The 16096-nt window shown below is 36.4% G+C and overlaps 2 protein-coding genes across 2 annotated transcripts in view; one reads left to right on the top strand and one right to left on the bottom strand.

Moving 5' to 3' along the window:
• Positions 1 to 6506, top strand: part of LOC106873570 (propionyl-CoA carboxylase beta chain, mitochondrial) — a 56003-nt gene extending 49497 nt beyond the window's left edge. The window contains exons 13-17 of the mRNA XM_014920999.2: positions 115 to 222; positions 2325 to 2425; positions 4108 to 4206; positions 4421 to 4517; positions 5095 to 6506. Coding sequence (XP_014776485.1) covers positions 115 to 222; positions 2325 to 2425; positions 4108 to 4206; positions 4421 to 4517; positions 5095 to 5216 — 527 coding nt within the window. The 3' untranslated portion in view covers positions 5217 to 6506. The remainder of the gene's footprint in view (positions 1 to 114; positions 223 to 2324; positions 2426 to 4107; positions 4207 to 4420; positions 4518 to 5094) is intronic.
• A 739-nt stretch (positions 6507 to 7245) lies between these two features.
• LOC106873036 (filamin-B) overlaps positions 7246 to 16096 on the bottom strand; it is a 164815-nt gene continuing 155964 nt past the window's right edge. Inside the window, exons 42-47 of the mRNA XM_052974705.1 lie at positions 15579 to 15686; positions 14319 to 14510; positions 13897 to 14178; positions 11571 to 11720; positions 10391 to 10558; positions 7246 to 9674 (exon numbers count right to left, since the gene is read on the bottom strand). Of these exons, the coding sequence (XP_052830665.1) occupies positions 9451 to 9674; positions 10391 to 10558; positions 11571 to 11720; positions 13897 to 14178; positions 14319 to 14510; positions 15579 to 15686 (1124 nt within the window). The 3' untranslated portion in view covers positions 7246 to 9450. The remainder of the gene's footprint in view (positions 9675 to 10390; positions 10559 to 11570; positions 11721 to 13896; positions 14179 to 14318; positions 14511 to 15578; positions 15687 to 16096) is intronic.

The following is a 16096-nucleotide window of genomic DNA, read 5'->3' on the forward strand; positions in this document are numbered from 1 at the left end:
TATATATATATATATATTATATATGTATGTATGTATGTAATGACAATATAGTATTGGAAATAACTAATCATTTTTTTTTTTTCCCCATTATATTTCTTTATTCCACATCTGTAGGTTGTTTGGACATAAATGCATCTGTGAAAGGAGCTCGTTTTGTTCGCTTCTGCGATGCCTTTAACATTCCTCTAATCACATTGGTAGATGTCCCTGGATTTCTTCCCGGTGAGTGTCGTACACATTTTTGTTTGCCTCCATTATTTTTGTTACTATGGCTTCAAGTCTCAATCAACCAAATTTTGTTGTATTGCATCTGGAGCAGAGTATTCAGTTCTGCACACCTCATGTTAGCTGAGCTGTCAAGATCAGATCATCTAGGAGCATTACCAGATAGTTACCGGCTTTCTCTCCAGGAGATCTTTTTTCTCTTATTCGCCACTGGATTTAGTATGTTTCTAAATCTCTCACAGAGATTTATGCAGTAGCAGCACGATAAAATGATAGTATGTTGTTAACTTAATGTGACAGTCCCATAAAAGGGAAGAATGCTACTGTTATTTAGCCCTAGAAAACACCTGTGTCAAGCCCAACAGGAAACGATGTTTCCTTGGGCTAAATAACAGTAGCATTCTTCCCTTTTATGGGACTGTCACATTAAGTTGACAACATGCTATCACCACAGGATTTGTTACGTTCACTGATTAGTTATGAGCTTCTAGCCTGATTTGGCTTGGCTTCTATGACTGAAATTTGCTGTGAATGCTCATCTTAAACCAGATTCAAGGCTGCATGTGATCACTGTGGGTACTATGAAATGAACAGAGAACATCTGTAGCTTTAAGCTTAGCCAGAGTACAGTAAACTGTTTTCTTTTACATACCCTGTATCAGCAAGCAATAACATTTTGTCATAATGATTTCATAACTCTAGTGTAAATCTACCACAATCTGTAATTAAAAATAAATAAATCAAAATATGTTGCATACATTAGCTCTTAATACACAATACTTATTAAGTTATAGAATTTAAAAAAAACAATCTCAATTCAGCTGCCTTGCTCTGTGGAGTTACATTGTTTAAAATTTATAGGATCAGCCCCACTGGGATTCTGTTTCTTATTTTCCACAATGACATTATTGTCATAAGTAAAACGTAGTGGTTACAATTGTGAAATAAAACTGGGCTGCATTCATTTGATTCACTTGAAATATATTTCTGTACTCGAGTGGCATTCTCTGTGGAATTACAAATCAACTGAAAGGCAGTGTTTGAAATATTTAAATGCTAAAAAGAAAAAAATGTTTATTGATAATGATCACAATAGTAATTTCTCCTGTAGGTACAAGGTCGTAAACTACTGGGGAAGCGTCTAATATAACTGGTACTACTTGATCTCATATAGATTAATGGTAAACAAAACATCTTGTAGCAATTTGAATTGTGTGTGCGCTTGTGTATAGACAGGTTGTTTGAGCTAAAGTCGATAGTTTGTCCCTCTCTCTCCTGCCTTAGTCTTTCAACACTTAGCATAAAGCCATCTTCCCCACTCAGATACTACCTTCTTATTCTGTGGTGGAATCTTTTCCATTTTCCCTGTTCTTTTCCTGTCTTGCAAGATACTTTGCAAACCCACTAGTGCTGGTGGCTCAAATAAAACACCCAGCACCCACTGTAAAGTGATTGGTTTTAGGAAGGGCTTCCAGCCATGCCATGGCAAAGCTGACAATTTGATGCAACCTTGTGGCTCACTGGATCCTGTTAAAACCATTCAACAATGATATTTTCAGTTACAGAAACTAGTTGATCCATGTTATCAGTATCAAAGCTATTCAAAGCAGTTGAGCATTTATTGAGCATTTATCAGACTTGGTTGAGTCATACACTTGTTTCTATCAGTAAAGCAATTTACTTTGCTACAAAGGATGTAATTCTTACTTTTGCTGTCCTATGAGCTATATATATATATATATATATATATATATATATATCCATATCCAAGGACCCCCTTCGGTCATGAATGACCATGGGATTGTCACCTAGAAAGTTACCCTTCGAGGCACAAGTCTGAGCAAGGTTGTTTGTGGAAGGCCAGCAGTCGCCCATGCATACCAGCCTCCCCTCTCCATGCCATCGATGTTATCCAAGGGAAAGACACTTGCCCAAGGTGCCACTCAGCAGTGGGACTGAACCCGGAACCGTGTGGTTGGAAAGCAAGCTTCTTACCACACTACCACCCCTGGACCTATATATATATATTTATCGTCATCAGGTAGATGTACCTAAATACTGTTACTTTTATAAAAAGTCACAAATCCTTTTAATTTCAGGCACAAGTCAAGAATATGGTGGAATAATTCGTCATGGAGCAAAGCTTCTTTATGCTTTTGCTGAAGCAACCGTTCCTAAAGTAACTGTGATCACCCGAAAGGTAACCAGCAAAGACTATATGTATTTTTTTTTTCCTTTTTGTGTTCTTAACATTTAAAACAAAATTAGTGTATCTTCAACTAGCACTCCATGATATCCCTCTTCAATAATCCCTTCGGCCTGTACACTATGACTGCGCCGCATATGGCACTCTTCCCACACTGTTTTGCACATGCTCATTTATACTAACTAGTATAGTTCACTTAACCAATCACGGGGGTGTACAGATTTCCCCGTACAACAATTGGTATGGATATGTAATGCAATACTGATGAATAACGAAGTGCCTGGAGATCCAGGTGGAAGGAAACTACAGACAAGGAAGACTTGAGCAGAAATGTGGAAAACTGATTTTGGGATGTTGGATGTCAGGCTTAGGTGCAAGTGTGGCTGTATGGTAAGAAGCTGGCAGAAATGTTAGCACGACAGGCGAAATGCTTAGCAATATTTCATCTGTCTTTACGTTCTGAGTTCAAATACCACCAAGGTTGACTTTGCCTTTCATCCTTTCGGGGTCGATAAATTAAGTACCAGTTACACACTGGGGTTCGATGTGATTGACTATATCCCTTTGTTTGTCTCCTCTATGTTTAGCCCCTTGTGGGCAATAAAGAAATAAGAAGCTTGCTTCCCAATCTTGTTGTTCCAGGTTCAGTCCCACCTCATGGCACTTTAGGCATGTGTCTTCCACTATTGCTCCAGGCTGACCAAAGCATTGTAAAGGGGATTTGGTGGATGGAAATCCATTGTGTGTGTTTGTGTCTTTATGTTTGTCCTCCACCACAAAGACTGGTGTCAACTGGTGTTGACTTGTTTATGTTCCCGTAACTTAGTGGTTCGGCAAAAAGAGATCAATAGAATAAGCACTGAGCATACAAAATATAGTACTGGGCCCAGTTCTGCACAGGGACATTCAATTCAGAGATTTGCAAAGCCATTATTACCATTTCATCTTTCACTATTCTAGCAATAATCATTGTTACATGTTAGAATAAATAATTATTTGGATCACACTGTTAATAAATTGAATATAAGACTACTAACAGTAGCTATTTCAACACATTATTCCAGTTCAAATTACTTGCCAAAAATATCTACAAGAATGGAATATATAATATAGGTTATCTGTAATTTTACTTTTAGCAGTTGTTGATTTTATTAGAATTTTATTATTCTCATTAAGATTCTGTTACCATCCTGTATTTATTATTTAACATTTCAGTTTGCTTTTAGGCTTCTCGAGGGATTACTGGGAAAATATAAACTAAGTTGTTTCGTAATAAGGTGTTTAAAACAGAAAGTTTTGAAATTCTTGTTTTGTTGCTCACCATCATCATCAACATCATCATTGTTATCAATTTTTCCATGTTTATTAATACTAGTCTTCCCCAGCACATTCTCACCATTTCTTGTGCTCTTTCGTCATCTCCTTCATGAGTTTTAACCTTCTGAAATCATCTTTCACCACTTGTTCCCATATCTTTCCTGGTCCGTCTCTTCCTCTCGTATCAGTTGGCATTTTTCTATCAAATAGTCATCCATCATACATGTCACAGGTTCAGCTCAGTCTTCCTCCTGGTGATGATGATGATGATAACAATTCTCTCTTTCCCACATGCACACACACTTTCTGTCCCCTCTTTTGCTTAACATTGAAGTTTCTTTTTGCTGCTTTCCATTCAGGCCTATGGAGGAGCTTATGATGTGATGAGCTCTAAACATTTGCGAGGAGATATGAACTATGCTTGGCCAACAGCTGAAGTTGCCGTGATGGGAGCAAAGGTAAGGTGCTGTTTGGTCCTGGAATCAAGCTTATGATGTAGCAATTGTAAGTGCAACACCATGACCCCCGCCATGCACTCACACCCACACACAAAAAAAAAAAAATCATTTAAAGGTCCATATCTCCAATACGTGCTCAGAATTATTGATTTTAGGTATTGAATGTAACTGGGGTTTGATATTCTTATGTTTATGTGACTTTTTTCTCTTGAAGGGTGCCGTCAAGATTATATTCCGTGGTGAAGATAATCAAGCTAACGAAGCAGAATATGTGGATAAGTTTGCTAATCCTTTCCCAGCAGCTTCTAGAGGTAAACTTCTTTACTTTGAAATCTCTCCATCTCTCCCTCTCTATTTGTGTGCGTGTATGTGTGTTACTGTCTCCTTACCTTGATATCATGTGTTGTCTGGCCATGGGGAAATATTACCTTGCCTGGAAACAAATGAAGGTTGACGACAGGAAGGACATCTGGCTGTAGAAAATCCACTTCAAAATTCCATCCAACCCATGCAAGCATAGAGCAGTGGATGTTAAACCAAAGAGGGAGGTATACCTCTATCTCGTTCTATGTGTGTGTAACATCTTTTCTTTCAAATACATTAAAGACTTGACTATTCAATTTGGATCTTTTTTTTTTTTCCATTTTAGTTCTTTTAGTTTGGAACAATAACATTTCTAAATCAGCCCAGTAACATTTCAAGACCTTCCCAACATCTTCTTCAGAATGAAATGGTAATGAAAATGGCATTTTGTAGTGTATAACAAAGCTTACATATAATTTTATTAAATGTTTTGTTTGTATAGTATTATATCAGTTTTTTTAATGAAATCTTCAATATTGTAGCATAAAGGAACAGTCATATTTTTTTCTTTCTTTCTGTTTTCAGGTTTCGTTGATGACATCATAGAACCAAACACCACTCGTCGCCGAATCTGTCAAGATTTGGAAATGTTGTCCAACAAGAAAGTCAGCAATCCTTGGAAGAAGCATGCAAATATACCTTTATAAGACTGTTTGTGGACTTTTCAATAACGGTCAGATCCTCTAATCAACATTTTCCAATTTCATGCAGTTTTTTGGGGGTCTGCCTTGATTTGGTCTTAGACATTCTCAAAACATATCAGCAATGTGTGTTATATTCCTGCAAATTCTTTATAGGACTGCTGAGACAATTTTCACAATATTGCAAGCAACAAAAAAACAACTTAGTGTTACTGTGTTAAGTTATAGGTACAAGGGTAAATTGTTGTTGTTAAGGGCAAAAACAGAAAAAAATCTCAAAGGGAAAGTAATTTGATGGTGGGGGTCATATTGTTTGACTTATTGTGTAAGTTAGACACCATTATCATCATCTCTTATTTGTTTGTGATTTGACTGCAGCCACACCAGGTAGTTGAAAAATTAACTCCAGTATTTACTGTTGGTCTCTTTTGTTGAATCACTAAGTTTTAGGGACATAAATAAACTAACACCAGTTGTCAAGCATTGGTGGGGAGCAAACACACACACACACTAGGCTTCTATACAGTTTCCATCTACTGAATTTATTTCCCAAGGCATTGAGTGGTCTGGGGCTTTAGTGGACACTTGCCCGCCCAAGGTGCCACGCAGTGGGACTAAATTTGTTAAGATGTGGTTCCAAAGTGAGCTTGTTAACCACATAGCCATGCCTTATCGAGTGACATGACAAAAAAATCCAGCAAACAACTCTTCCTTCTACTCTGTTAATACCTTACAAGACTTTGACATCATTTAAAGAATAGTTCTGAGAGAACTAACAGATGTTATTGTTAGAACTATGATAGTAGGGAAACATAAGTATCTAATGATGCACCGGTGATAGTTGTACTACTACTAATAATAATGGTTTGGAATTTTTGGAGAAGGGGATTAAGTCAAACACATCAACTCCAATGTATAACTGGTACTTGTTTCATCGACCGATGAAAGGCAAAGTTGGCCTCGGGGGCGGAATTTCAACTTGGAATGTAGCGACGGGTGAAATACTACTTAGCATTTCATCCAGAGCGCTAACGATTGTGTCAGCTCGCTGCTTTAATAATAATAAACAGAATCTGTAATGAAAAACTAGGAAATTAGAAAACGCTTGGAAAGCTATTTTTCAAAAAAAAAAAAAAAAAACAAATTTAGTTTTAATAATAGCTTGCAGATGTAAGTAATTTTACAATTTTCTTTTTTTAACCAAGTTTTTCTATGTAATTATAATACAGTTGCAATGAAATGTTTGACTAACTCTATTTTTTTTTTTCTCATTTAATAAACAAATTTTCTTTTCTATTCCAGTATTTCTGTTAGTTAATTAGTATTTGTGTGTTGTTTACATATTTAAGACATCTGTAGAAAGTTTCCAATGTTTCGGAAAATATCGTATTTCTTGTTACAAGATCATTAATTACGTTACAGCTTATCAATTACCCATTTGTGTAAATTGTGTTGATGCTTTAAAATTTAATACTAATGATTCTTTGAAAAATTGAGGTTTTAATATTCAGTGTTCTCACCACACAGAGATACAAACTTTTTTTTTTTTAAATCATTTTCTTACACAGTGAAACACATTTTTAAATGATATATCAAAATCCTCTTCAGGAAGAATTTATTTTACATGGCTGTGTGCTTTAGAAATTTGCTTTCCAACCACATGACTTCAAGTTCAGTTTCACAGCTTGACTCATTAGGTAGGTGTCTTCTATCGCCCAGACAGGGAAATGAAAGAAGCTCCTCACATCATCATCATTTAACATTCATTTTCCATGCACATGAATGGGACAGTTTCACAAGAGCCGAGCAGGCAGAAGCACCAGACTTCTGCGTCTGTTTCAGTAGGATGCCCTGCCTAACATCAGCCACTCAGCAGAGTGGACTTAGTGCTTTTTATGTGGCATACACACAGACGAGGTCAGTTTTGGAAAGGTTTTTACAGCTGGATGCCCTTCCAAACACCAACTACTTTACAGTGTGGCCTGCACTGACAGGGTCACCGAGTACTTGCAAGACAAAAAAAAAATAACAAATATTACATTTTAATTGTGTTTTTGTTTTTTATTTCAACAATATGTATTTCATATAAAATACATCATAAGTTTTAATTTATAAATTTATCAAAATTATAATTATTGTTGAAGGGTATGTTTAATTGATTATTATTAGTGGGATTAGAGAGCCAGAAACTAAAGGAATGCTGGGATTTAGCCAAAATGATTTGTAGCTTTTATAATACTCTCCCTCCCCAATAAATGGTACGCCAACCCAATGAGAGAGCCTGCATGTTCTAGAAGTAGCAGCCAAATCTCCCTCGTATTGCACCTTGCTGTTCAAGATTCCCTCAATAATGATGAGCCAACCCAATGAGGGAGCCACTGTTTTCTAGAAATAACAGCCCAATCTTTCTCATATTACACCTTACTATAAAAAAACAGACAAGAAGATGAGATGGCCATGGGTGGAATCTGTTTGACCAGGGCAGACTCGGAGGGTAATGTATATTTTTATATATATACACACACACACACACACACACTGTATTTTCCAGTATACTCCCTGCATTAAAAAAAAGAAATCCCAGTCATTTGGTGAGCCAACATCCCAGGGATGTTGAACATGGAATGTTAAACTAAATCCCATGTAAGTTTTTAGTCTGGCACTCTTATAATTGGTTATCTATGGGGATTTCTCTCCATGCCACATTTATGTGAAGTTGTGGAGGGCAGCAGTCTTATATTCAAATGTATTAAAAAAAAAAAAAAAAATGGTAAAATATACAGATCATGTACTTTCGTAAATAGAATAAGGTCACAAATTACTGAAGAAGAGGTAGGGTTAAGTTGACCCTATCCCCCACAGTACTTGACTGGTAATTGAAAGCTAAAAGATAACATCAGTGGGATTTGAACATGGGATGGAGAATTTAAAAGTGGACAGTAGGACAGTGGTGGGGGGAATGGAGTGATTTTTGATTGCATTGAATCAATAGATCATTAATTTTTCTTTGTTTTATTGACCCTTGTAGAATGAAAAGTTAATGAGATTTGAACATGGCAGTTGATACGAGCTAAGTACTGCACTGCATTCAACAAGTTTGGCACTCCGTTGCCTCAACTAACTTCATTAACAAATAACATTGATGGTAATAATAATAATCCTCTCTAATATAGGCACAAGGCCTGGATTTTTTGGAGGGGGACAATCGATCACATTGGCCTCCATACTTGACTGCTACTTAATTCGAGACCGAAAGGATGAAAGGCAAAGTCGACCTCAGTGGAATTTGAACTCAGAATATAGCAACAGATGAAATATCACTATGCATTTTGCCTGGTATGCTCATTGCCTAATAATAATTTCTTGCATAGGTACCTGGCTACAGATTTTCTGGGTTTAGGTTTATATAACTGATGTATAAAACCCCAGTACACATTTGTTTATTATTATTATTGATCATCCTTGCTTCTACCTCAGACAAATGAATTTCAGCAAACCACCAAATTATCTAGACCAGTGGTTCCCAACCTGTGGTCCGTGGACCCCTGGTGGTCTGCAAAAGTAGTACTGATGGTGCGTGAACATGTTAAGGTGACAGACCTTTCAATATCCTGGGGCCTGTGGGAAAACTCATCAGTTTTCTACTCATTCTACCCTCTTCCACCCTAACGATAATGATTTCTTTTATTTATAATAAAAATTGTTGTCATATTTTGGCACAAGGCCAGCAATTTTGAGGAGACGGTGGGTGGAGGGCCAGTTGATTACATCACCCTACTACTTGATTGATCTATATTTTATCGACCCTGAAAGGATGACAAATGAAGTTGACTTTGTTGGAATTTGAACTCAGAGTATTAGTTGCAAGAAATACTGCAGCACAGAGTAAAAAAGAAAAAAGGCTTTGTGCTGTTTGTTCTGGCTCATTCCAGCAATTTTGACTTTGCCTTCCATTATTTCAGGGTCAATAGAATAAATACCTGTCACGTACTGGAGGTTAATTAACTGACACCCTTATCCCCAGAACTACTGGTTTTATGCCAAAATTATAATAATTAGTTTCGTAGATAAAATACGGGAGGGGGGGAATTATATTAAATTTTTTGTTAGTTGATTTTTTTTTACTATTTATAAATTGTATTAGTATTGAGTATTGATATTCTTATGCGATAAATATATATATATTCATATACATAATATAGTTGAAAGTTGTTAAATATTAATCCCTCGGTGAAGGTGACTATGGGAATCCGTAACCATTCTGTTGATAGGCTGCTGTACTTTGCATGGTTGTCTCATATTCCTGTTGGGTGTCTACAATATGAACCTGGAATGGACTGCCTGGTACATCTACTCCAGACCATTTAATTTGGATAATATAAAGGCCTGTCTCATAAGGGTTGTAACAACATATGATATTGCGGTCTTTCTGGTTGTCTCGATACATCTCTACTTGGAAAGCACCTGAAGTGGCAGATAAGAGAAAACAAGAACTTGATTCGGTTATTTAAATTATGAAATCTTGTTACAGGTAACAATGTGAAACTGATGTTATACAGTCTACGTGCTAGTATACAAGAGGCACATTTGCATAAGATGTTTGCTTATTTTATGAGTACAATAATCTCTTGACTATCACAGGTGTTACATTCAAATCCAACTCCAACGATAGGTGAAAATCCACAAAGCAGAAAGAAATGGTACTGTACTGCAGATTTTTAAAATTATTATTTTTATAATTTGTATGTATTTTTATTATAATTGCAAAACAACACCATGGAGGAATCAATGAAAGCTTAAATAATTAACTGCGATATGGTGGGGAATTACTGTATATTTTTTGGAAAAAAACAAAAAAAGATTTAGTGTTTCATCATCGAAAGATATTTTAAAGTGGTTTTGTAGGAGAAAATATATGAGTTAGTGCATGAGTCAATAATAGTGTGATGGTATACTGAAAAATATGAGTCGGTGTACTTGAAAATAGGTATTAAGCTCATTACTTATTTTATTGACCCCGAAGGATGACAGTCAAAGAAGATCTTGAAAAGGTTTGGAACTCAATGGAAAAGGTTGTAACTCGAAATAGTCTAATTGTAGTTCTGTCAGTTTACTGACACGAAGAATCTGTTTGGTTCCCATTTTGAAAACTCGATTCTCAAATGCCAAACAAGTCTTACCTTTTGGTCCTTTGATGCGTACACTTAACTGTCCAGCTCCGGCCCCACGTGTCTCCACCAAGAACTTGCTTTGATATGTTGCTAAGATACCATGTTCAACGCCAGGCCCACTGACACGAACTTTGCTAGCATCAGGAAGAGAACCAATTTTCAAAACATATGGACTACCTGAAATAAATAAAAAGACGCTTGTTTGTTTGTCTATTTATTTCAGAGTGTGTGTGTGTGTGTGTACTTGCAAATAGACGCGTACATGTATATATAAATATATATATACATGTAAATATATATATGTATACATGTATATATAAATATATATATACATGTAAATATATATCTGTATACATGCATATCTATATACATGCATATCTATATACATGTATATATATATACACATGTATGTATATATATATACATGTATGTAAATATATATTTATATACACATGTATATATATACGTGCATATATATATATATACATGTATATATAGATTTATATGTGTGTATATATATATATACGTGTATATATAGATTTATATGTGTGTATATATATATATATATACGTGTATATATACTTTACATGTATGTATATATACATTTTACATATATATGTACATATATATGTATATACATTTTACATGTATATATATAAATATACATTTTACAATATATATATAAATATATACTTATATATATATACATATATATATATATATATATATATATATATATATATATATATATATATATATATACTTATATATATATACATTTTACATGTATATATATATATATATATAAATATATACTTATATATATATACATTTTACATGTATATATATATATATATATAAATATATACTTATATATATATATACATATATAGAACAAAAACATTTGGATGATAGACAATACAAAGGCAGACAAGAGAAACAACAATCAGAAGGACAGGCACAAAAAGACAGGTCAATCGTGGCTTTCTTTCCTCAGTCAAGCACCAGACGTCACAACCATTTCGGGCAGTTACACTTGAGAGAGAGAGAGAAAGCACTCAGCCATATAGAAAGATATAAACACCAGTTTGAGAAGGAGAAGAGAAACATTGACTGGGCTCTAAACACATCTCTTGGTTACTGTTGTGATGATAATGATGATACAAGAATGCATAGAATATCTGCTTACCTAATATATGATCACCTCCATACCTGATCCGTAAAACATGTCTACCTGCTTCCTGTGGTCGTACTGTTAGCTTGTAGATTCCATCATGGTTGTCAACAAGCTCGCAATATGCTACAACGTTTGGGCCAACGCAGTCAGCCGTCAATTCGCCTGTATATGAAAGATTAATATGGTCATCATTCCATCATATGTGTGTACTGTAAAGTGAATGTTATTTATTTTACATAGTTTTAACTTTAGAGGTAATGTGTAGGCCAACAGATGAGCTACTGCCCACATTTGTTGGGCCATGGGAAGTTTTTATCTTGAGACCTTAGAATTTTTTTAATAAAAATTTTCTAATTTCATGTATTTGTGGGCCATTGAGCTGTTGTTGGCTTTTGTGCGACAATTTGGTTTTGTTTTGCTTACATCAGCATTGCTAGTGATGGAATTGGGGTAGTGGTTGTAGAGAGATATGGGGGCATGTTTCCAGCAGTTTCAGCAATTCGACCGACAGGTGGTCAGGAAACCCAGTCACAAACGCCAACTTTACCGTTTGATCCAGCGATTCTCCCTCGTACCCCGCCAGTCTAGCCAACCTCCTAAGTTCGTTGGCAAACACGTCAACCTGTTCGCCGGTCCACTTCGCTCTCCCCAGGCAAGCGTATGCCTCAAACATTCCTTCTGCGAAGGCCTCCATCAGGCGGATTTCTATTTTCTCCGCGCTAACTTGGTCCCTCTCTTCCAACTCTAAAAATAGCGCCAACGCCGGACCATCCAAGTAGAGCGGTAGAAAACTTGCCAAGTCGCATATCCCTTGGAGCTTCGCAACCAGCTTCATCTTCTTTAGCCATGCGACCACGTCCGTGTCGCCGCAAAACGGTTTAATTATATCACTAGAAATCCGGACTACACTCATAATTTTTTTTTTTTTTCTTATGGGCCGAAATAGCTTGTGGTGAGATGGAGGAAGAAGACAACAAGAAGCAAAAGGACAGAATGAAACGTTGGACCTTACCTTGCCGACCGCAGCGGAGTACACGATTGCTCCTGATCAGAACACGTTTTTCTCGTAACGTCGCTGTTTTCTGACGGACTCCACGTGCTAGCCTTCGACCGCGTGTCGCCGACTTCCGATCTGACCCTTCCGGTCTGGCCCTTCTGGTCTGGCTTCACCTCTGTTTGCCTCCCCCCTCTCCACCACAACACACAGCTCATCACAGCCCATAACACCACAATAATATATATGTAGGCTGGTAGAAAAATAAGTCATTGATCCTTAGTCTTGATTAGTGTGTGTGTGTGTATGTAAAGGGCCTTGCAAGAAATTTTTGGCCCTTGAATCATTTTATAGCTTCTGTCAATATTAATAGAATATACAGGTATGTTGATGCAAACAGGAAAAATAGGTCTCAAAATATGAGTATAGGCACAGGAGTGGCTGTGTGGTAAGTAGCTTGCTTACCAACCACATGGTTCCGGGTTCAGTCCCACTGCATGGTACCTTGGACAAGTGTCTTCTACTATATCCTCAGGCTGACCAAAGCCTTGTGAGTGGATTTGATAGGCGGAAACTGAAAGAAGCCCGTCGTGTATATATATGTGTGTGTGTGTGCATGTTTGTCCCCCCCCAACATCGCTTGACAACCGATGCTGGTGTGTTTACGTCCTCGTAACTTAGCGGTTCGGCAAAAGAGACCGATAGAATGAGTACTAGGCTTCCAAAGAATAAGTCTTGGGCTTGATTTGTTCGACTAAAGGTGGTGCTCCAGCATGGCTGCAGTCAAATGACTGAAACAAGTAAAAGAATGAAAGAATATGTGTATTTTTATTAATATTTAGCAGAAGTAACAGAGTGACTCATCGGCTGAGAGTTTCATGTGTTGGCACCGCATGAAACTCTTGAACCTTCTGTCACTCTGTTATTTCTGCTAAATATTAATAAACTTAATAGAATATATTTATTTATTTGAGTTCTGTTTACCCTGTTTGCTCTACCAAGCCAATATGTATATGTGTGGTTTATTAACAAAACCTCTGCCTCTGGACGATGTAACATAATTACAAGATGGCAATTGTGACCAGCTCCACTTGAGAAGGGGAGATAATCTCAAGAATCAAGAATTTTCTGAAATGGACATGTCATTTAAGAAAGAGGACAGGTTTATTGGCTAGAGATAAGAGGACAGTGGTGGACATGTGTTTCTGCTTGAGCAAGTATCGTCAGCATGACAATTGTCTTTTCCTATCGCCAGAAGACAAGAGACAAAGAGATATACAAACAAAACTCAAACATTAATGACTGAATGTGTCTGTGTACACACAGACTTTCTGAATTACGTACCCAGTCCAGCTTTTCGTGTGTCGATGTTCAACTGTAGGTCTTTTCCCATTATTCCTCCTTTAAGACCTTCTCCTGTGACCATTACTTTTTGAGGTTGTGGTGCTGCTATGATAGTGACCTTATAGGGAGAACCCTTCAGCTGCCTGTCATTCCAAGTGATATTCAAAAGGTAAGCGCCAGGAATTATGGGCATGTATTTGCAACGGTAGCAATTGTTTCCCAGGGGTATAACGTCAACATCAATGTCTGTGCGTACTCCTGTAAGGTTAACCACGGGTTTACCTAAAGAAAAATTGGAAAAAATGAAGTATTATACGTGAATATATGTATGCGTGTATGTGTGTGTGTGTATATATATATATGTGTGCATACAGAAATGTTTGTGGTAGTGTACGAGTTACTAATAATAATAATATTGGTACCTGGGCCTGCTTTGGAGCCATCAATACGAAATTCTGCTTCTTCCCGGACTACTGCTTCTTTGAGGCCTTTACCAGCAAGCACAATCTTCGATGCGTCAGGTACTTGGGCAACCTGTTTTGGTACAGCATAACCAAGGAATGGTGCACCAACCAATGGATGGTCAGACCAATAAACGTTGATATGATGATCACCTGTTGATTGGAAAGAAAGACAAAAAAAAAAACAAATACAGTTCATTATGATAAACAACAGCAACAACAAAAATATGTGAATTATATTAATTTATAAAAATTCTTCCTTCCACTTCATGTCAGGTTACACATAAGGCTTCCACTCTCAATGTTTCTCTGTCTATGACTGTGATTCACACAGGATTCCATGATCTAATGCTTAGGTCATCATCATTTAACATCTCTTTTCAGAGCTGGCATGGGTTGGATGGTTTTGACAGGAACTGCATGAAGTTCTATTGTCTGTTTTGGCAGGGTTTCTACAGCTGGATAGTCTTCCTAACACCAACTGCTTTACAAATTGTACTGGGTGCTTTCTACATGGCACCATCACCAGTGCTTTTACACAGAATACAAACTACCAATGCTGAATGACTGATACCTCTATTGACCAGTACTTCCCTTCATTAATACTTCCACATGCCAACCACTTTACAAAGTGGACTGGATGCTTTTTACATGGCACCAGCACAGTCACCAAGTAACTTGCATATATATATATATATATATTTATATATATATATATAGTTTTAGGGAAAATAACCAAGTTTCAAGAACTTATCTTAACTTGGTTATTTTCCCTAAAACTATATATTTTATATATATTTTATCTATAAAGCTCAATTTAATTTTAATTTTTTATAAATTGATTTTAATTGAGTTTTTACCTGTAATTTTGGATTTCGTCCCTAATATTATTATATATATACATATATATATATATATATATATATATATATACACACACATATAGTTCTATGATTGCAATCTCAAGCATCTACTCTCTATTTGGCCAAATTATATAAACCACCAATACCTTGGCTGATTATCCAACACTCCATTATTAACTTGACCACACAGAATACAAACTACCAATGCTGAATGACCGATACCTCTATTGACCAGAACCTCCCTTCATTAATACTTCCATCGACAAGTACCCCTAGTCATCAGTACTTGTATCAACTTGGTCAGTCAGACTTTCTAAAGAAACCAGGAATTAAATATGTAAGAATGTGTAAGTCTTACCTTCAGCCTTTGGGGTGAAGACCAGGGTGTTTTTACCATCACTGCTTGTGTCTATTTGAATAGGTACCTTAGAGTTGTGTGGGCCCTTTACCTCTGCTGTCAGTTTACCTAAAATATACATACAGTAAATCTGAAATAGAGTCAAACCTGTTGGAGTGGTTCTGTTTATAATGCTGACCATTTAGATTATGTGGTCACCACTTAAGAAATAAATATAAAATGTTGTACTGTAAGGAAGGTGAGAAACAGGGATTAAAGTGTAGTGGATGTGTTTAAGTAGAGGTAGAGTGTAGCTACTGAGTGAAGTCTTATAGTAGTGAAACAAAAGATAGAGTGAAGGAGAAAGAGAAGCAGTGTGTGTCCTCCATTTGATTGGCTTGAAAAAAATTAAGATATTTTCCTATTTTTCTTAGCATGAAACCAATGGTAGCCTTAATTCACAAATAAAGAGATTCTACCCACCAATGCGGTGTTGAGCACTCATTTCATCGTTCAACATTTACGTACACACACACACA

This window comes from Octopus bimaculoides, chromosome 19, assembly GCF_001194135.2.
Source record: "Octopus bimaculoides isolate UCB-OBI-ISO-001 chromosome 19, ASM119413v2, whole genome shotgun sequence".
Lineage (NCBI taxonomy): Eukaryota > Metazoa > Mollusca > Cephalopoda > Octopoda > Octopodidae > Octopus > Octopus bimaculoides.